The 21,553-nt window shown below is 39.9% G+C and overlaps 1 protein-coding gene across 2 annotated transcripts; it reads right to left on the bottom strand.

Moving 5' to 3' along the window:
* Positions 1-985: 985 nt before the first annotated feature.
* rad21 (RAD21 cohesin complex component) lies at positions 986-20,245 on the bottom strand. Of its 2 annotated transcripts, none has more exons than XM_022247894.2 (11): positions 20,052-20,245; positions 15,105-15,291; positions 14,446-14,675; positions 13,514-13,620; positions 12,231-12,455; positions 11,520-11,651; positions 8,581-8,700; positions 7,994-8,223; positions 6,695-6,809; positions 5,861-6,117; positions 986-5,429 (listed from the first exon to the last, which is right to left on the bottom strand). In XM_022247894.2, the coding sequence occupies exons 2-11, from the start codon at positions 15,246-15,248 to the stop codon at positions 5,154-5,156; spliced, it is 1,836 nt and encodes a 611-aa protein (XP_022103586.1). In that variant the 5' UTR covers positions 15,249-15,291; positions 20,052-20,245; the 3' UTR covers positions 986-5,153. The 2 variants fall into 2 exon arrangements, with proteins under 2 accessions (XP_022103586.1, XP_022103587.1); XM_022247895.2 differs by having other exon boundaries at positions 8,581-8,694.
* Positions 20,246-21,553: the final 1,308 nt, after the last annotated feature.

The following is a 21,553-nucleotide window of genomic DNA, read 5'->3' as shown; positions in this document are numbered from 1 at the left end:
AGAAAGCAACGGTCCAGTCTCTACACTGTTTTGGCCGTACATTAAAAATGAAAATATTTTCTTCTGTTTATTCTCATATTTGTGTTAAGTCACAATGCATAGAGCCTGTACGTACGTACGATTAATGATTTAGATTGCTTCAGTTAATAAAAACTTGAGGGCAAGGTGCACTTATCTGTTGACATATGCCACTAGAAGCTAGCAGAAATACCCCAGCAATTGGAAGCCTGAATGGCTTTTAATGAACAACAGCAGAGGGAGGTACAGTTGGGAATTGGAGGACAGATAGAGTTTAATTTAGCCAGGTATAAAAGTCCTGGACAAGTACTTGTAAGCCAGGAGTAAGGGATATTCATGCAATGGTTAATTACCACTCGAGTGTAAATGCAGTTTGACATGCACACTGCTTAGTTATATAATACAAGAATTAGGTTTAATCACGGACCATTTACCCAGGGATGTGCAACTTAAGCTCAGAGCTGGTTCAGTGTGTGTTACGGCTGGCACAATATCAAAGCAGAAATTAAATTGGATTATGTAACACTTTCTCTAACAAACATATATTCCTGTCTACCACTTTGTTTTCTTGTAATATTTTAAGTCAGGGTACACCCTTTCTAAAAATATGCTGCTCAAGATATTTCATCCTATACATTCCGAGAAAAGTGAACTACAAAACTGGAAATTTTGCCTCATTAAAACTTTGTTTGTCCTTGAAATCAATGAGTGAAGATTTATTCGGCAAAGTGAATAGATTTAAGCACCACGTTGTCTCGGCATAACCACGGCTGCACAGTACATGCTGCAACAGGTGTCATGTGGTCGCAAGTTTTTTCAAGAAAGCCGAGAGTGCCTGCGGGGGTAATAACAATCCGTAACACGCATGGAACCAAGGTCGCACATGTGTTTGCACTGGGGCTGCTCGCGGCTGCACATCCCTGGGTAAATGGTCCGTGGTTTAATAAACTGAAAAAGAACTCGGTGGTTGTCTCCGTTCTTGCTCATCTTTATTTTGCGATTTCATTGAACAAAATTTTACCATCACTGAAAGTGACCACATCTAAACCAACAAGTTCATAAAACTGAACACATTAAAACAAAATTGGCAATGGTACAAAGCTGAGTTATTTCTGTTACCTTTAATGTCCCTTTTGACATCCGATCTTTTAAAGATTAAAACAGTCTATTCATTAATAACCAAAGCAAACTTAAACGTGCTTTTGAAAATATCTAGTGGGTACCTGGTCTAAAAAAAAAGTTGGTCCTTGGGAAAAATGGTTGAATTTTACAAGAATTCTTAAACATGGCTATTTGCTTATGCAAAAAAAATTTTTGCAACTACCCTCAATTTCACAGAATCCATGGGGACAAGTTGAGTTTATTCACATAGCTGGACTGACAAATTGAGAATGATTCTACAATGGAAACAAGTGCTGGATGATCTTTCAGACCTGGGCACAGACACAACTGTTTATTAAATCATCTCTCGGCCACTGCAATTGACACAGTTTATGCACATGTAATCCATTGAAAATGGTCAAGGGTTGTGTATCTGAGAATGATTGCTGTCATCAGCCACAAGTGCATGTGCCACATTGCAATGTCTTTTCATTACATAATTGTGTACCACAAATCTTGCAAATCAGCTCTTACCCAATACCATCGTCTTGTGTGACCAGTAAAATGGCAGTGATCATCAGTATGGAAACAGCAAAAACCACTCTGTGATCAACAGTAGTCCAAACATTGGTGCTGAATTTACAGGAATGCATGTTGGACTTTGATGAGAAACAAGGAAATCCCAGTCTTTACAAGACTGCACAGTGTTTGTTTTTATTTTTAATGGCACAAGTATGAAGTGAAAAATGAGGAAATCGGCTGATATGAGGAAAATTGCATGCTTGAGATTCTATCACATTTTCCTTCTCACAGGCAGGGTGAAAATCCAAGACATGAAATTACAAAAGAATCGACTGCTGCAATGTGGGGCATGTTTTAAACCCGTGCAGAAGGGAACGCAGCGTTTAAGGTGTAAAGGCAAGAGTCATGCACAAGCCTCTGTACTGATGGCAGCTACACTTGGTTTACGCATGTGTTTGCCGATGGAGCTCAGGTGACCTTAGGCCCCACACTGGCTCCATGCCAGTGTGGTGTCATCAGTATAGAGGCCTATTCATGTCTTAAAAAGCACCTTGTTCCACATCATTTGACAACTGCACAGGCCATCAACACTTCTCTGCTGGACCTGAGCTTCACTGATACTTGTAATTTGCACGTACTGTTTGCAGTTTTACAGCTCTGCATGACCCGGGTTTGATGGTTCTTGTCATTTTAAAGATTTCTACAAAACTAACATCTAATAAACTGCTAGCTTTGACAAAGTGACAAATGAAGGCAAGGGAAAAAGTTCAAAGCAATGCTCACCAATTCTCAACTTTCCCAAGCTGTTAGACACTGTCCTTCACCCACCAACAAACTGATCTCATAAACCATGAGTGCTGCTCATAAATACATGTACATATGCACTTTCAAAAATTTACTTGATTTCCCAACATGTATGTATTGGTATTTAGTGAATGGAATAAAATAGCCTATTTAGCATGCTTTCAACTGAAGACACAAATTAACTACTCTAAATATATAATCAACAACTAAATGTATGTACAATATGAAAAAAAATATCAAAAGCAATTATGAAGTATTTACTACCGTAAACATATAATGAAGTCACTGATGCGTGTATGCACAAGCTGACAAAATATTCAAAACAAATACAAGTACCTAACAGAGATTTTTCAACAGATCGATCCCAGTGTTAAAAAGAAAGCTCTGCTAATATACTGGCAACAATTCAAAGAGCTCCTGGCTATTTCATATAATACAATATTTACAGTAATGTGTCTAGTTTCTAAAAACAGCTGTGGCAGCAACATGTACACGTGGGCTGTACAATGTTTTGTGTATCAACAATGTCAGCCATCATTCAAGTCACTGGTATCCATACACTTTCACAACTCCTGTAACTACTGCATAGTGCATATCCATGGGACCAGTGGCACAGCAGATGGCACTACTTCCATCGCATAAACCAGCCAACAATATCTTTACATCTGCTGCTAAACAGTGGTTCAATAACCGATCTTCTCTTCTGTAGGAAACTATGACACAAAGATACCACAAAACAAATGTTGACTGCTGTGATGTAGGACGTGGTAAATGTACACTTATTTGCAGCATCTGGCGGTGCTTTCCTCAGGGCTGGTTCATACGCGCTGTGTTTGCACACACTTAGCGCTTAATGTGAATGCCGCATTTGTTGTTAATACCATCATATTTTCTCAAGTCTTGGCTGTGTGTGCGTATCTGACCAAAGTTAAACTTTTTAATTTGTACAATTACGCATATGCATACATTTGGTGCATACACGCTATCCATTATTTTCACAAACTTCTCATTACGCACTTCGCTTTCCTTCACGCACTGCAGACACATCAAAATAGACCTTCGCGCTGTGTACACAGTGAATACGTAGCGAGTATGAACCGGCCTTCAGGTGTTAGAAATGATATTTTCTGTATCAAAAAGGTCAACGAGTGTTTAACGTTAACAGTAACACCAAATAAACCATTATGTTTGACCTTAATAAACCAAGCCAATTAACAGCACTGTTATCTGTATTATTTGTAGGGACACATGAATACTCAAAGTAAAATTGACATTCAAGTGGCCAGTATTGATTTCATCTTAAACAGTGCACAGCAGAGTTCATCAAACCAAAAACTGGTCTGCTTAAGAATATGCATTTTAGTCACAGAATGAAGGATATTGCTAACCCTTCAGATTTGGAAGTAGAAAACTAATTTTGACATTTCTTACATTTTCCTTAGTCATTAAGTATCACTACAAAAATATTCCCTTACATCTGGGGGAAAAAAGAAGTGATCAAGTGAGGAAAGTTGGGAAAAATTGGGCTCCACGTTTACAATAACACAAACCAATGAATACATACATGTACACAGGACTACGAATCGAACTGTCGGAACAAATACATGTACACTGCACAAGGTGGAATAGACAAGTCAGTGTTAAGGGCTTATCATTAATACCCCCAAAATACTGTGAAGCTACAACACAAACATATTAATGTGAAGGTCAACCTTCAACCCACCCCTGAATCATGGCTGATGATCTCCTTGAAGTTTGGTTAAAACAGCAGGTATCAGAAAACAATTCGTGTTATAGCGCACCATAAAAAGTAATTCTGCTTGTACAACTGTGCAAGGGCTTGTTTTTGTCAAGACAAAAATGTACACAAGCGCTACGCACTATTCAGTTCCATAATGTAGCTTTACAAGCTAAATGGCAGATGGCTTATGATAAAATGCAAAGCACTGGTCCTTTGAACCGATGAAGAAATTGTCTGAACCAGTGAGTAATGCTGATGCCTGAAATATGAAGAAACAACTATTCGATCACACGACAGTAGTCATTTTATAAGACACCAAGGGCTGGCTGTTTAATCTGGAACTTGACAACTTTGTGCGGCAAGTTTAGACCCGGAAAGGAAATTGGCGACTTACACAAGAAGACAATATTCAGGCATTGCATACAACATATAATGAATGATTTGCAGTCATGCAACAGATACAAACGTATGAGGTGACAAGTTGAATGTGCCATTCTACTCAACTTCATCTCATGGAAAAGACCATTCGTGGAATGTCACCTCATGAAATTACTATTGCGATTGCAGACATTCATTATTTGTAGACAGTTTCATTATGAAACAGAGCAAAATACACATCAGCTCCAAAAATAATATGGCCACTAGTTTTACTTATTCACACTAGTTAGGATGCAGTTGATCTGCACTTTGATCTGCACTTTGGACTTCACAACTACGTGTTAATTAAAAAAGAGGCATTTGATGGCGCATGTACTGAATCTCATTTCATTCAGCAACTTTAAAACAAACTGTACACATAGTTCAAGTTGTCAGCCAATCTGACATGTTCTCAATCTTCATTCCCTCAAATCTGGTGCTGACTCCAAAAATAACAGCTGGGACCTTTGAAGTTGTTCACTTGTGGACCTGAAGGCAAACTATACCCACATGCTGTCAACCCAATATGACAATGAAGTCCTCTTGTTTATTAATAAATTGTGTTGAAAGCCGGCCCTGGCGTAATATTAATATCAGCAAATGTGCTGATCTGCTGAACGTTGACGGCTTGCTGTTTCTTTAACACAAGCAACGTATAGAACTTGGCAGCAACTTGTTTCCGTGTTTGTTTCCTGGTCATATCAGAGAAGGTCAGCGTGTCTTCCTTTGCCAGGCGACTACGAATACTGGTCAACATTTGATGAGCTCTCTTATTCAGAATCCTCTCCTCTCGTTCTTCAGTATTCTCTCCTTCTCGCTCTTCAATCTAAGATAAGAAGTAATTATTATTACACTTTCGTCAATGCACAAATACCATTTGCACTAGGCAGTCGAAGACTCATATTCAGGGAGGTCATTTACATCAAATTTGAATTATTCAGTTAACAAGATGATTAAAATAAAAACTGGTTGGAATTTTTCTATAAAGTGCCTGTACGTGTAATCTACCCAGTGTGGGACCAAGAGAGGGCGCATCTTTCCTAACAAAAGTGGCTCCTTCAGTGGGAACGGCACTTTGATGGTTCACGAATGATTATGAAATACATCCTTTGCAGCTGCATTGCTACGAACAAGATGGTGCTTGGATAAACACTTCCCACCAACATGGTACTTTTCAACCGATGGGGGGGGGTCTGCTCAAGACAGAGCAATCTCTTCATGAATATCCTATACAACCTCTAACTGACGTGTACATACCTCCTCATCTTCCTCCTCTTCTTGCTGTTGCTGCGGATCTACAGACTGTGGCATGACAGATGGGATATCATAATCGTCGTCGTACTCTGGTCCGAAGAGATCGTCTCCCGCATCGTAGTCGTCCTCACCACTGGAGACTGAAGCTCTCCGTACCGACATGAGAGACATGTCGGGTAGTTTGGATGAACTGGATTCCTGCCTGGCTCGCATTGACTGATCCTCCCCCAGAGTTGTATCCTGCTCCTGGACATTCACACCTGTGATAGGCGGAACGAATGACCCACTTTAAACATCACCTTTGTATATTTGTAACTTTGCATCGTTTCACACGAGAGACCTACATCAAAATTAACAAATACAAAATGCCACCAACTGCAGCTCCACTAGCCCTATGCAGATTTCACTGGAAAACAATTTGCCCTTGGTGAGACAAAAGAAAAAAAAAACTAATTTTAATTTGATATCCTTTTGGTACCCATAAACTGCTCCTTGTATGTACGTATTTCCCTTTAATTAATAAGCATGACAAGATAGAGCAAGGAAAAGTGGTGACAGCACGTACTCTCAGTGGTAAGAAATGGATTCATCTCTTTTGTCAAGTTCAACTTTGCAAAAGAATGTGGTTGTGGAATCTTGGTATACTGTCATTTTGAAAAAAATTGGTTTTGTCAGCCAAGACAAGTCCGACAAGGAATAGGGTTGGCAAGTAATTGAAACATACATGTACATATGACGGATGGAAAATGAGACTCTTGTATCTTCCTGAAAATATGTAACTCTAAAACGCTCATCACAAAGATGTAGAACTAAGACTATTGACAGTTGTTGACTTACTCTGTGATAACTGCTCATCTCTCATTCTCTCTGGCTCCTGGTCCTCTAGGTCCAGTGGTTCATGATGAGTGCGCAGGTCCTTGGGGATGTCTGGAGTCAGGTTCTTAGTAAATACCTGCACAGTTTATCAATTAGCCTACATGAGTTTAAGCCACAGGAACAGTTTGGCTGAAAACATTCTGCACACCAGGTTTTGCAACTTTGTTTCAAACTGCATTCAAGCATCTACAAAATGCAGTGCCATCTGAAGTGTGTGTTTCCATTTCAGCTCTATTAACAGTTACAGGAACACGTTTTATTTCCAACCAAACGAGCAATTTTATCATATTCTTTTCCTGCATATTGATTACTTAATAATCATATTGATTATTATTGATTACCATCGGCATGGTGTTCAATTATATGAGCCTGCACAACACACCAGCAAATGCATGTAAACAATGTGGGCACAGTAAATGGAAAAGCCAGCACTCCGTTCACTGTGACACTTGGATAGAATGAACATTTTAGCAAGGTCCTGTGTACAATGTACTAATGCAAGTCAACTGGACACATGAAATATGGGTAAAATGATTTGGACAAACAAAATTCCAAATTCAAACAAAAAAAGTTTGAGAAAAATGCTCCAGGTATAGTATGACAAGTACCTCGGCGCGTGCATACACATTTGTGCATGCATATGACGTGACTAGAATATCCTGCAATTTTAAAATTGAACTCTGGACACCTTGAATTTTTAAACATTCCGTCAAGAATTGACTCAAGATTCAATTGTATTCTTTTGATGCAAATGAAGTAATGCTTTGAGATTCAAATTGGAATGGTACCAATGTGAACCAACAAAATTTCACTGTATCAATTAAACTTGAGGATAAAATTGTTAACAAGGGGCAAGTTCGAGTGACGACTACAGTTGCCTATAGTTTGACTAACACCACCCCAACGACGGATGGTTTGAACTATCTAGTCAACCATTTAGGACCAGGCTCCAGGGTATGGTCACACCGCTGATTATCAATAACCAATTTCATTCATACTTAGAGGGAATCATTCACATGACAATAATCATACGTGATTTCAGTGACCATGTATGCTGCGAGGATCGCTGCCAAAGGTGAAATGTGAGTAACGATGAAATTTTTAAAAGTTGACCGACCAGGGTCGTTCAAGTGTTATGGAATTGCACATGCACATTGTTAAAAAGCAATCGACTTACTGGTTGAACTATAGTTCGTGCCTGAGCTTGCTCATAGCTGTCTTGGGTATTTCTTCTATCTGTATTTACTTCTTAAAGCATACCTTAATGATTGGATCGGAGTTACTCTGTCTGCCAGGGAGATTGAAAAGCTTCTCGGCTCCTCCTGTCTCTTTCCACAACATCAGCTTCTTGGTGGGTGGGGCTAGATCCAGGGTGGATACAATGTCTGAGGTGTCTTTGAGTTGAGATTTGATTAGGTCACCAGCAAGTTCTTTGATTTCATCTACAACTAATTTACGTTTCCGTCGTTGTCTTGTTTCTTTCACACCAGCTGTAAAGAACCATAATGTGCCAAACAAAAATCATGAGTGAGACGGTTGTCGAGGACAGTCACTTTACTCAATGAAAACAGCCATTTCAACTGAGTCCTGTTAGGACATTTCATTAACTGTTGTTTTTATCCAACATTTACAACATACATTTACATGTTAACTTGGCTTTTCTTGACTTCTTTACTCGGTATTTCATTAAATATGGATACAACTATCTTGGATCAAAGAGCAAACTCCATGAATGCATTTTCTTTGGGACAAAATATTTCCTACATACCTTTATGAATTACAATCTGTAATCTCAGAACAAAAGTAGTTAACAAGTAGAATAAATTCTTGACAAAATTGAAAGTGACCTGTGATATCAATGGGCTCCAAGGCAAAAGCTTCTTCTTCATTGGGTACAAGTGTAGTTTGGTCTGCGGGGGCTTGTGCCTCAACCATCTCAGCTTGTGGAGTTTCAGTCTCAGCTGCATCTAACAAAAATAAAGAGCCAAAGATAAGAAATCTCTACCAAACAACTACAGTCAAATACTGTCAAGGGACGTATCATCAACTTATGCATCTATCAATTGTTCCCCACCACAATTGCCAAGCCCAAGATATTGCGATTGTCACGTTTGAAGTTATGAAAACCCCATCCCTGGTGCAGAATTTGTGACAGTCCCCAGCATGGGTCAGGCATCCCCCATGTCCTGGGTAGGGATTAGAGTTCTGATGCTTCCCTGAGTTCTCCATCATCCCCTGGACCAACTAGTTACTTCAAACCCGTCTTGTGCAGCCTAGATAAAAAAGGACCAACACCAGACAGAAGGCCTTGGGCAATGTGGGAGGGGAAGGGTGAGGGAAACAATTGATAGGTGCATTACTTATTCTACATGGCGTTTTCGAAAAAAAAAAACCCACAAACAACTACCGCCATGGCTCGTTGAATTTCTTTCCTGTAATAACAGCTTTAAATGTATTAAGAGACATGTAAGTTATACAAATGAAGTCCATCCTGTTCTGGAATGCACTATTCTGTCACTACGATGGTTAAATTCATCTCTGAAGGGAGAGCCTACCCAGATGACCACGGCAGAGGACAAAAGAAATGTCCTATTTTCTTTCCCTTTCATGGAGATTATGCAATCAAATCCCTTAAAGTAAATCAACGAAGACCACCAACAAGGGAGATACGCATACAAAGGCTTCATAGTTCTTTACAGGAGAGAGGAATACCTAAAGAATGTGGGTCCAGTAAAGTCAGACAAGACACGGATGCCTGGATAAGCAGTGCTTTTGTGAGTTTGATGGATGGTACAAAATTAAAATTCCTCTGAAGTATAGTTTTGCACTTTGCATCCAACCCTACCATCCCAGATGAAGCAAACTATGGGGCAGAGAGAACCCTCCTGCCTTTGTGTTGGTCATTGTTATACTGGTATCTCAGGAATTCTTTTCAGACATCTGGGGGGGGGATGTGTTAAGTGACAATAGGCTGGAGTTGTATAGGGATTGGACTTGTTCGCTGGTACCCCTCTGTCCCATTTCGTGCCTGATATATTATCCTGTCCTGCACAATTCTACCCTCATCATCCCATATCTGCAATGTCTACTTTGACTCCACGCCTAATCCCATCTATCTCAAATCCCATATCCACCTTATCTTTCCATCCATATCCTACTCCACCCCTCCATCATCTTGTCCATCTCCTAATCTGTCCCAACCTATCATCTGATTCACCTCCTACACCACCTCCATCCCATCATTTATCTCCTACTCAGCACCTCCCCACTATTCCATCCATTTCCTACTCTGCCCCCTCCCCATCATCCTATCCATCTCCTACTCCACCTCTGCCCATCATTCCCTTCACTTCTTACTCTGGCTGTCCCATCATCCCACTTATCCATCCCACCCATCACAACCTTATCCAGCATTTCATGTGGCACGTAAGTAAAGTTTTTTAAACTTGAGAACCAGTTCATGCATGTAAGGGCCGGGCATAAGAGGGCGTTGAAATTGGGGAATTTCTGTTGGTTTTTAACAGGCGGGAGGAGATCTATTTTGTAGAAATGTTCTTTTAATTTATGGAAAAGTAACCTTCATTTTTATTGTGCAACAGAGTTGTGACAGTTTATTTTGAAAGGGGAATGTAAGCCATCGGTTAACTGAAGGAAGGGAACTTTAGGGTGTAATATGAAAAACATATTAAGATTTTCTTTCCATTAACCGTGAGGGGTCTTTGATGAGGACTGTTTGTGCACTTGTTCTCCTTGGCATCAAACTTCCGTACCATTTATGATTTTCGAGTTGGGTTCACCCATTGTTCGGTTTAAATTAAAAAAAAAACAATTCTTTCGGACCAGACCCACTGTGATTGCAACACCCATTGTCATCTTGAATAGAGCCCCCTCTAGCGGCACAAGGAAAAGAGTCGCCAAGTCATCAGTGGTAAAACTACAGTGCAAATTGCAGAGGGGATGAGCATTACTGGAGAACTACTGGCACGCTCCATCAGGATTTACTGGGATTTAAGCTTTTGAAGAGGTGTTTGTACAACTGTACTCACTATAAAAATGCCACGGACAATAGTTTTGACACTGCGGGTTAGGCAAAAGTGCTCGTCATGTCCGTGTTCTTGTCTTAGCACAGCTCGTATTAAGTACGTTTTCTCATAGGAATGTGTACATTTTGAACAGGACCGAAGACATATGCTCATAGTAAGTGCGATCTCGTCTCAAATGTGCTCCTGTTAATCGTGTTCGACTGCTATCCTACTTTAAAGATAAACATTGTATGTAAATATATGAGCAAAATTTCTTCACCAATACTTGACACTGTCTTGCAAATGTGGAGTTTGGTACATTTTTATGTTAATGAAAATTAGACTTAGTGAAATTGCTGTAGTATTAGCCGGGCGTTGAAATCTTAGGTAGTCACAATGGTTATTGTAATAAACAGGGCAGAAAATAAATTTCACTTGTGAAATACATATCTGGAGCAAAACTTATTCCCTTTACATGTTTTGTACACCTTCATTTACTCTATGACAACAGATCTCCTATACTTTTGTACACAGCCAGTGAGGAAAAAAAAAAACAAAATCCAAAGCAGAAAAAGCTGAAATCAGCTAAAAAGCTGAGAAATCTCACCCCTGACTTTGGCAAAATGGTTAGTCATTGGCAACAAAAAGTACTATTTGAGTAGCTAAAAGTGGCAGAGTGAAAAGACCTGGAAATCAGTTCTGTTAAGAGAATGGGATTATCAACTATAAAAGTGAGAATTCTTGTAACATACATACACACTCACCTTTATCCCTCTGTATCTGCTGTGTTGGTTGTTTCTCTGTTGGAGCAACTTCAGGTCCCATGGACACCTCCCCAGCTGGTATCTCAGGCTGCTCATCAAACAATCCTCCACCAGTTTCCATAAAGTTGCCACCTTTCAATTACAATATGTAATGAGGAATGCTCAATTTGAACTTCAAATTCCAACAAACGAACGAACGGAGAGAAATTGCTCCACTGTCTGAAAGAGCTAGGCAAGTATATCATAAAGAAATGCTCAGCTATCCATCACAAAATTGACCTGTCACTATCCAGGCTAAACAACCATTCTTATGGTGTTTCAGCAATAACCCCCCCTCCCAAATTAAAATAAAAAAAATTCCTATGAAATGTTTGGCAATTTCTGGGCTAAACAGCTAACTTTCAACACAAATCACGTACTTAATGCACATAGCACAGCAAAAATGCACAGAGAAATACCTGTTGGTGTTGAAAGCTTTCATTTCTTTTTTTAGGGAGCGTCTCGAAAGTCGGAAATGTTTGCATTCCCTTAAGACTGTTCCCAATGGAACACTAGCATTTGCGCACTGTGTGCATGGACTGCTACGAGGCAGCATTTTGATAGGAAAGGCACCCATTCTGGGATGACAACAAGGCCTTCCAAATAGAACATGCCAACAAATCCAAACTGTGAGACACTCCTGAATGAAAGGTTCTGAAACAATGAACTGACCTAGCAATCCTTCTCCCATGACCATTTCCCCACCAAAGCCATCATCTTTCATGGGTTCATCCAAACCAAGATCCATGGGTTTCTCCAATGAAGTATCCAATGTTGCATCTTTCCTTTTGCTCACATCACTAAGCAGGTGGGATTCGTCACGGCTGGTCTTGTACATGGACTCTTCTTGTTGTTGGGCATCCCGCATTATTTCACGCTCATCAAATCCAAGATCTCCTGATTTCAAAAACGACCACACAATTATTAATCAGAACATTTATACAGCAACCATATAAAATAACAGTTAGATTCCATAGGCTGTGTGGTTTCCATCACTGAAATGTAACATTTTGCTGTAAGTTACAGTCAAATATGGAAGGTTACTACCAGTAAAAAAAGGGATTGCCAAGTAGTGCACTATTTGATTTGTAACTTAAAGCCTTACTTGCCACGTGAAATTTGTGAGAAATCAACCATAGTACCTGAGCTGACTAGAAACAGCACAACCTCCACTGACTGAAGATGAAATTACCACTTGTACTACATTGAGGGCCAATTTACACATGCAACACAGGGTGTCTCGGAACTAAATCAAGATCAAAAAGGCCTGTTACGGGACTTGGGCACTTTTGGAAATTTAAGACTGAAAGAAAAATAAGGCTCAAGACTGCTCTAAGTTTACTGCAAATGAAGATCTACAGTTGGGGGAAAAAGTTTACATACATCTGGTAGAAAACATTTTCCTCAATTCTTAGCAGCTTGAAATTATTTTTCCAATTTTTTCTTTATGAGGTTAGGCAAACAGTATCTCATCTTAGTGTTCACAGCGTATACTTCAACTTGATAATACTCAGACATTTATTACGGTTCAAAATATTAATATTTCTGAAAAATCATTTTGTCGTTCAAAAACACTTCAGAAAGTGGTCCACTGCGACTATTAGATGTTAAAAAAAATACTGAAAGTGGCACTAAGTATTAGGGTTCAAGTATGTAAAATTTTGTAAAGATAAATATGAATTATATGTATGACTGGGTGATTTTATTTGACGCATATGCCATGCATATTAAGTGGAGACTCATCTTGTCTGTCCTCATGAAAAGAAAGGCTGGTAGGAATGGGTGAAGTTGTGAAATTGGAGGAAAACTGTTTTTGTTCTACCAGGTGTATGCAAACTTTTTGCCCCAACTGCATGCATCAACGTCAAATGGAAGCGGGGAAAGTAAAGATTTGGTAATTTCCCCTCAGTGAAAAGATGAGCAGAAACGTGCAAAGAATGCCCACGTATACTAACCAAAGCCATCATCTTGTGCCAGAGTAATGGATCCCAAGTCTTCCTTCATTGTAATCTCTTCAACTCGGCTCTGGTTCAGAGTAAACTGCTTCTGTACTTCTGCATCGCTGTAATGAGAAGGTGATCACAAAATGCCACTTCTAATATTTGAGTCTGGATTGTATGAGCAATTGAGTGTAACTCACAAGTACTCAGTTTCCAATGAAAATGATTCATATCAATAAAATTCAAACAAATCAAAAGTTTATTTTCCCCCACTTATTTGTTTCAACCCTAATTGCGACAAACATTGCAGGACTTAAATCTTGCTGTTTGATTTTGATGCCTATCAATTAAACTGCAATTTGAATTTGTGAGATTAAACACACGTTAAATGACCCTGTGTCCAGTAGCACATGAATAAGCCTGAATACTTCCAGGATGAGTGAAAACTCAGTTAAAATTGGAAGATTGAGGCAGTTTAGGTTGAGAGTTGCTATGCATTTAGCTTTTATGTCAGATTTGTTTATTCCAAATCACTCAAAACCATGCAGCAGCACATTCTTCATGTTCTCACACGTACATGTACTTCAACAACACTTGAATATGAAGCCATGTTTTTTGCTGTGATTACAGTTTATGTACATGACATGGACTAGTGTTTCTGAGTACATCAGAAGGTTATTAGATGTGCAATGCAGTCCTTCCCTGACTGGCAAAATGCACAGACGTGTTTGAAGGATCTCAATGGAATGACTACCTAATGATACAGGTGTCAGTAGGTTCTAAAAAGATTTATTATTGCAGCATTTGAGTTGTTTCTAAATTGTTCCTTCCAAGCTGTCTACGAAGTTTAATGTGGTTAACTGGTTACATTTTAAGAATTTCTGCAATTTGGTGAAAATAGAAAAAAAAACCGGAACAGTAGACATGAATTTAGCAAAAATTATTACTTGAGGTCAGGAACTGATGTATCAAAGTCATGGAAGACTTCTGGCAATGTGATCGCAGTGAATGCTGCCTCCCGATTCTCCTCTGGAAGATCAACTACTCCAGGTCTGAATGCCATCTTGATCTTAACAAAAGCCTCATTGCAGTCAGCTAGCAGGTACTTGGCTTTGCGACTATGTATACGCACCACCCCTAACAGCAAATGGCCCGATGTCCTCAGTGCCATCTTTACCTGCATTTAACACACATGTACAACAGGATTTAATGTGGGAAACGACACACTGTATGATGCAGAAACACAACACAAACTAAACAGGCAGAAATACTATTGTTCTTAAAAAGTAAAGGGTTCTCTGGACATGTACACATTTGGGGCATATTCTGCAATAAAAACTGATGAAATATCTTTTTAGGTACAGTGGTAAGAATTCATGCTCACTCACTGACTTTTGCATCTTTGAGATACGGGCACTGGTCATGTGACACTCCTGGTGTACGCTATTACCAATGCCACCCTAGACAAAAAGCCAAGATCACTTGTTGCTGGATAGCATAATTTGTTGCCTGAAGCATCGAGTTTTCTCTTTCAACAAAAATCTGAGATGGTTGTCTGGTAACTTGTGAAAGGAAACTCTTTCTTCAAGTTACTTCATGTACTTACCTTTGGGTGAATGATGCTGTCCACGCACGAAGGCACATTGGTTTCAAATACATGTGCCTTGGTCAACTTCTTGTCCCAGTGTGCAGCCAGCCATATCCTGGCAAGTGGGCCTTTCTTGCTCAGCACAAAGTGTGCGTAAAACATTGTGCAGTGTAGAGGTAGCCAGAGAGTATTTCTATGTTTATATCTGGGGGAAAAAAAATAGATATGGGGGTCTTCTTGGAATCTGATGACTGAATATTTAAAGCAGGTAATTCTGTTGCACGCACTGTACTTCCTATACACATATAGGACAGTGCTGAGGAACTACAGTGAAAGCTTGATGAGTCAGACTCAAACAAATTGAGACTCAATTTGTGTGAAGTACTTCTTCACTCACTGCCACATGTGTGAATAACCTGCTCGCTAAAAAGCCTTCAGCAGCACCTCTTGTTAAAGAGGTACCCTAAGAGTGCCACTGCTTTTGAATTGTAGGCTTTGGAGTGGCCCTCAAACAATAAATATAAAGTGGATTTACATGTACTTGGATCTGGTATGGACAAAACTAAGAAGTGTTTTCATCATGCGCCCACTTGGTCTAAAGCCCAAAATATGTACTGTCAAATTGCAGTCATGCTTATGTTGAATTGTGACGTCACTGAATGTATCGCTTCCTTGTGCCCAAGGATGGCCCACCCAAAAAGTGATGACTTCGTGAAAACACTTATTATGAGTCCTATTTTCTTATACGGCTCACTCACCCCATCCGGTCATTGATCTACCAATACAGGTGATTTTCAGTTTGTTTCTGTCAGTGAAATTTTGGTTTCCATTTGGTGGTCTCAACACAGCCATTTGTTATCTAAAGCAATTAATTCTCAATCGTTTGACAGGTAATAAACACAGTCAGGATCTCTTTGATCTGGGAATCAGACAGTGATAACCACAGTGATTCCAACTGCTGTTGTATCAGCAACGTGTATCACCCGTAGTGAAGCCTTGTGAATGTGTGAACGCTATGAATACGTTGAAAAAAAAAGCCGTCCAGTATTTTCATGACAGTGGCGAGTAATTGTTGTGCAGCGCAGCAGGGATTGGATGAGCGTATTGTGTGTGCTAGGGCTGAGTCAACTCAAATAATTCACTATTCGAATATTCGACCTTTAATTCAATCGAATATCCGAACATTCAGTCTTAAACAACGGGCAGATGGTTGATGATTAAATAATGTCAGTTGCAATAATGCACACAATTGTACATTATAACTACAATAGCTTCTCACATCTAGGAGTATCTCCATCCACGATTGAACAAGATTTAAGACAAAACAATACTTCTTGTCCTGTTGAAAATTTCTATTCCTCTATAAATTTTTAAAGAATTTACTTTTTGAATCATAAAAATTCTGTGGCTTTTCATTTGAATCTGCTTGAAATAAGCCTCCATAAGGCCTAATGCAATTTTTCTCATTTAAGACAAAAGAAAATTCTCCCTTCCTTTTCATAAATTTTGCATTCAAATATTCAAATTCAGAAAATAATATTCGCTAATCAACTGAATATTTGGATACAGTAAAATCTCGATACCTCGAATCTTTGGGGAATGGACAAAAAATTCGAGTGATCCGAAATTCGAGTTAAGAGAAGGTCCTGATTTCTTTTGAAGTTAAGTCATTATTAGGATGTGTATCATAACATGTACCTATACGCTGACGCAGTTACCGTAAATCTCCGTACGTCTACGATGACTTTTGATATGACATTGTGGTTATTTTATACTTTGGTGCCACAAGTTTTTGTTCATAGAAAGACATTTCTGCGGAGGATTTTTGTTGTCAATCGGCTGATAAATAACACATTACATGTACTGTAAATCATTTAAACTGTGCACCTTTATGTGGCAAATCTTTCGTGTTGTGCATGTGTAATGCATTGTGGTGGTCCCATTTCTGATACTGCCCACTGCAACGCAGCACCTTGCACATGCATACTCAACGGGGTTTCCCGATGAGTTAGACGACTTTTTTTCATCACATGAGGGCGCACCTTTTTGCGCTTCAATAAAATTTCGTAAAAACAAAAATGCTATTGGTGTCTTTTTTTTTTGTTCTTCGTTCTTAATTTTCAAACTTTTGTTTATTTTTTGGGAGTGAGATTTGGCTATGAAAAAGCTCTGACTTGCAATTACGTGGTTGGTCCACTGCACGTGAGCATGCTGTGGCTTGTGGCTCTAATTGGGCAGCCATGGCACGGGCGAGCGCAAGCAGTTGAGCCAAACCATTAGGCTAGACTTAACTTCCGTACGTGCATGTGGCGCGTGCGGCATACACAAAGATCTCCAATGCATTGCCGCAGCCATCGCAAAGAGCCATCAGTTGGCCTGCCGACGCACTGGCTACAATGGGCCCACGGTAACAATTGGGCCAATTCCTGCAAGTCGGATTTTGCGATCACGGTGTGGTTACGTGTCTAGATTGATCATCATTGTAGCGCGCTTGCAAGTGTTCCGGTGTGAAAAGACGAAGTGTGCGTGTCAGAAATGATTCATAACTAGACCCGCGTTCTGTTTAAACTTTCTGGAAGTATATTGGGGGCGGTTTCTTTTGGATCTGCTACACAAAAACTTTGAAGTAAACAAATCCGGCAATGTGAGCAGTTCGAGTTACGGATCTGTTTCTGTACATGAAAGCCTATTCTTTCGGCGGGAATTAATTATTCTTTGAGTTAGGCGGAGTTTTGAGTTAACCGACTTTGAGTTATCGAGATTTTACTGTATTTGGCACACCCCTAGTTCACACCACACACCACTCATCTGGCAATATTTTACACTCAATCCCCAGACATGCCAGGCATTGCATGTATTTCGACTTGCTTTTGTTTAATCTGAAAATCGCAGCCAGTGATTCTAGGGGTATATTTGCGCGTGGCCCTGCGTTCTATAGTTTCTCCAAGATCCCAACGGTGTTTCACTTGTCAAAAGTGATCGAGATCCAGGCTTAATCACTGTTAGTGTTGTAAATGAATGACCACGTTGAGACAACCAAACAGACACCCCACCTACAAAGTTTGAATGAAATTTTATTTTGGCCCAATTTTCCAATTGTTTTTTCTGACTAAAATGCAAAACGAACTCTAAAAATGCATCCCAAAACCACAAAAACAATTTCCTATCACACTTGTCATCTGGTCGTGCTTGTATTGTAAGTTCAGTTGGTTGGGCCTAGGCCTAGCTCTACTAAGTGGAGCGTTAGTGTTCCTCTTTTACGATTTGGACGGAATCGTCATACTAACGCTCCAAGTCTGTCCATTTAGTAAGATGAAAACGGTTCTAAAGACTCACCAAAAATACCTCTATCAACACCTACTGGCTTCATAAATGCCAACGTCAAATGGTTGGGGCTTCTATGCTATTTCTAACTTCAGAATCTATAAAAATCTGACCGTTTTTGCTCGATACAAGCACAGAACTTGGACTTTTCGCCACCTGTACCTTCAAATGCTTGTAGCGTGATTTAGAATAAACAATCACTCTACGGGCAAAACATGGTCCTCCCAGAAACATGCATGAGCGGCCTACACATGGTCTGGGCATATGATTTGTTGATCATGACGATTGGGAGTGCTACCAATGAAAAGTTCCAGTACTGTGCGTGTATTAAGTGAAAATGGTTAGGTTTTGACAGATTTTAAAGTCAGACATAGCATTGACGCTCCAACCGTTTGACGTTGGCATTTATGGAAGCCAGTAGGTGGTGATCTAGCCCCACTAGTGTGGCACGGATCACTCCCGATTAATCCTTAGCCACACATCCGTCTACGCAATTTCATGTCGGCGTATTGAACATTCCGGCGCACCCACTTATCATCATGGGCGCAATTTCTTTTGCACACGAACATGATTCTTGACCTTTCCGCTTTCTAAAAACCATTTATTGAATGATTTCACTCACGCTATTCAGGTATTTTCAAGTCTTTTTGCCTTTATCCATTCAATCTAACGGGCTCGCTCTCTCAGTCGCCATCTTTAAAATAAGGTCGTTGAGCATTACGTCACTTGACCCCTCATCGTCTCGACGGCTGTTCCATGTCAAGACATATGTAATACATGGACTGAGCGATAAGATACTACATATACCAATGGCTCTTCCAAAAATTTAGCAGCAGTTTAGTTATCTTGACATTGAACAGCCGTCGAGACGATGAGGGGTCAAGTGACGTAATGCTCAACGAACTTATTTTAAAGATGGCAACTGAGAGAGATTGAATGGATAAAGGCAAAAAGACTGGAAAATACCTGAATAACATGAGTGAAATCATTCAATAAATGGTTATTAAAAAGCGGAAAGGTCAAGAATCAAGTTCGTGTGCAAAAGAAATTGCGCCCACGATGATAAGTGGGTGCGCCAAAAATGTTCAGTACACCGACACGAAATTGCGCATACGGATGTGTGGCTAAGGATAAATCGGGAGTGATCCGTGCCACACTCACTAATGCGGGCTAAGCTAAGTTAGGCCTACATCATACATGTACCACGTAGGGCTAGGCCCTCTATCAACATGATCATGTGCCTATGTAGGCCTAAGCCTAAAGGCCTAGTATTAGTAACAATTTATTCGAATTTATATATTTTAAAGAAATTCTGAAATGCTTATGTGACACTTTCTGAGATTTCAAACGCACCACACTGAATGTTTGCCCAATTTCCGGACATCGCCGTTATTGAATTTCGCCAAATTTTCGAACGACATGGAGTGACGAAATTTCATGACACTGCTGTAACTATTCACAAACACGACAAAGGTTCAACGGCATGCACTATGATTCTATGAAGATTACAGCAGGCCTACAACTGTTAAGTATTTGCGCCATGTTCGGGGACTAGGCCTATGCAGGGTATACTAAAATGTTGTTAGCCGAAGCATGGGTGTAGGCCTATGTTCTTCCAAAAGTTCCAGTTTCTCATCTTACCTGGCACCTTTTTATTTGTGTACAAAGCAGTGGTTTTTCAAAATACTGTTGATACTTTAATTTTCATTTAAAAAACACGGCAGCAAAATGACAGGACAGATAAATATCGTTCATCGCCGTCGCTTAATACGGCAAGTAGCTCAATAGCTCGGCCGTCTTTTCCAGCTTCAAATATGGCCGACGACGACGCATAATTGTCAGACGGTATCCAGATGGAGCTTTCCGTAAAAACAATGTTTTTAATTTACCGAAAAAATTATTATTTGAAAAAAATTATTTTAACAAATTGAAAGAGAAATTACATTTCAAGACCAAGGTACACTTTTTCAATTCCGATTTTTCTAAATTTATACACTTTCAAAATGACCTTCTGACTATTGTCTTTTGGTCAACCCAAGCGGTTTTGCTCTATGCAGCCCGGGTGTCTTGAATTGGTTTCCCGCCCGAATTTATAACATTGGTTAAAAAAGAGAAGTGTTCATGAATGTAGCCGTCGCGGCCAGACTTTGGATCGCGGGGGGGGGGCAGACGACGTTTCTTCTGGCTTCTGTAATTATTTATTAACATTCAACGAACATTCAGTTCTTCCGATAATTATGTCAAATTTTCGAAAGGGAAATGTTTGTGTGGCTGTTAGGCATGACAGTAAGACCATAATGTATTAGGACCGCCCGCATGTACTGTATGTCGTAGTGCTTCAACCGGCTAAAGAACGGACTTCAATAAAGGCTATCATCTGGCTCTTAGTGATTTTTTCCCCAAAGAGCAATCAAATTCGACAGGTTAAGAGGGGAGACTTCCACGAAGCGAAAAGGCTTAGTTTCCTCTGAAGAACGGCAAAAAAAAAAAAATTCCCATGACCGGTCACGGTATCCGCAGACATTTGTTTGCGGACCGACTCTGAGGTCAGGTATCGCTAAACGTCTTCACCTTTTAGGGCTAAGCTGGACGCAATCCTAAATGAGATAATGGCTTACAAAGCACACATTCTAAATTTTTAAACTTGGTTTATAGGTCAGTTTTCATTTATAACTGAGATTTATTATACATGTAATGGATAAAAATAGCATAGTAACACTACACCGGCGTACACACACGCAGCTCTACAGCCGCGCGTCGAAAAACGTCCATGTTGCAAGAGGATTTATGCAAGTTAATTCGCAGAACTTAATCTCTTTCCTGTTGGTGTGTTTTCTGTGTTCATGAATTTTATTTGAGGTTATATTGTTCATATTTGAAGCGAGCGTGTTTCCACTAAATTTCGTGCCGCAGCACGAGGTTTATCGCCCGCCACCGTGGGAGAAACGTCGAAAAGTCTAGATTCTCTATTCGAATGGGCGAGGGCGCAAAGCGTCCAAGTCCATGCATTTGATCTGCACCTTTGAAGTCGTTTCTCCGACTTAAACTACGTCCCTCCCTCCATTATTGTCTATATTGTACAAAAGAACTAAAAGGCTTTACTGATGCTTTGGGCCGTGAGATGAATTCCAATTTCTCCAGCG

Source organism: Acanthaster planci, linkage group LG02 (genome assembly GCF_054643075.1).
Source record: "Acanthaster planci isolate LZ-2023a linkage group LG02, COTS_SCS, whole genome shotgun sequence".
Taxonomy (NCBI): Eukaryota; Metazoa; Echinodermata; class Asteroidea; order Valvatida; family Acanthasteridae; genus Acanthaster; species Acanthaster planci.
Note: the sequence above shows the minus strand (reverse complement) of the source record. Positions and strands in the feature narration are given on the sequence as shown.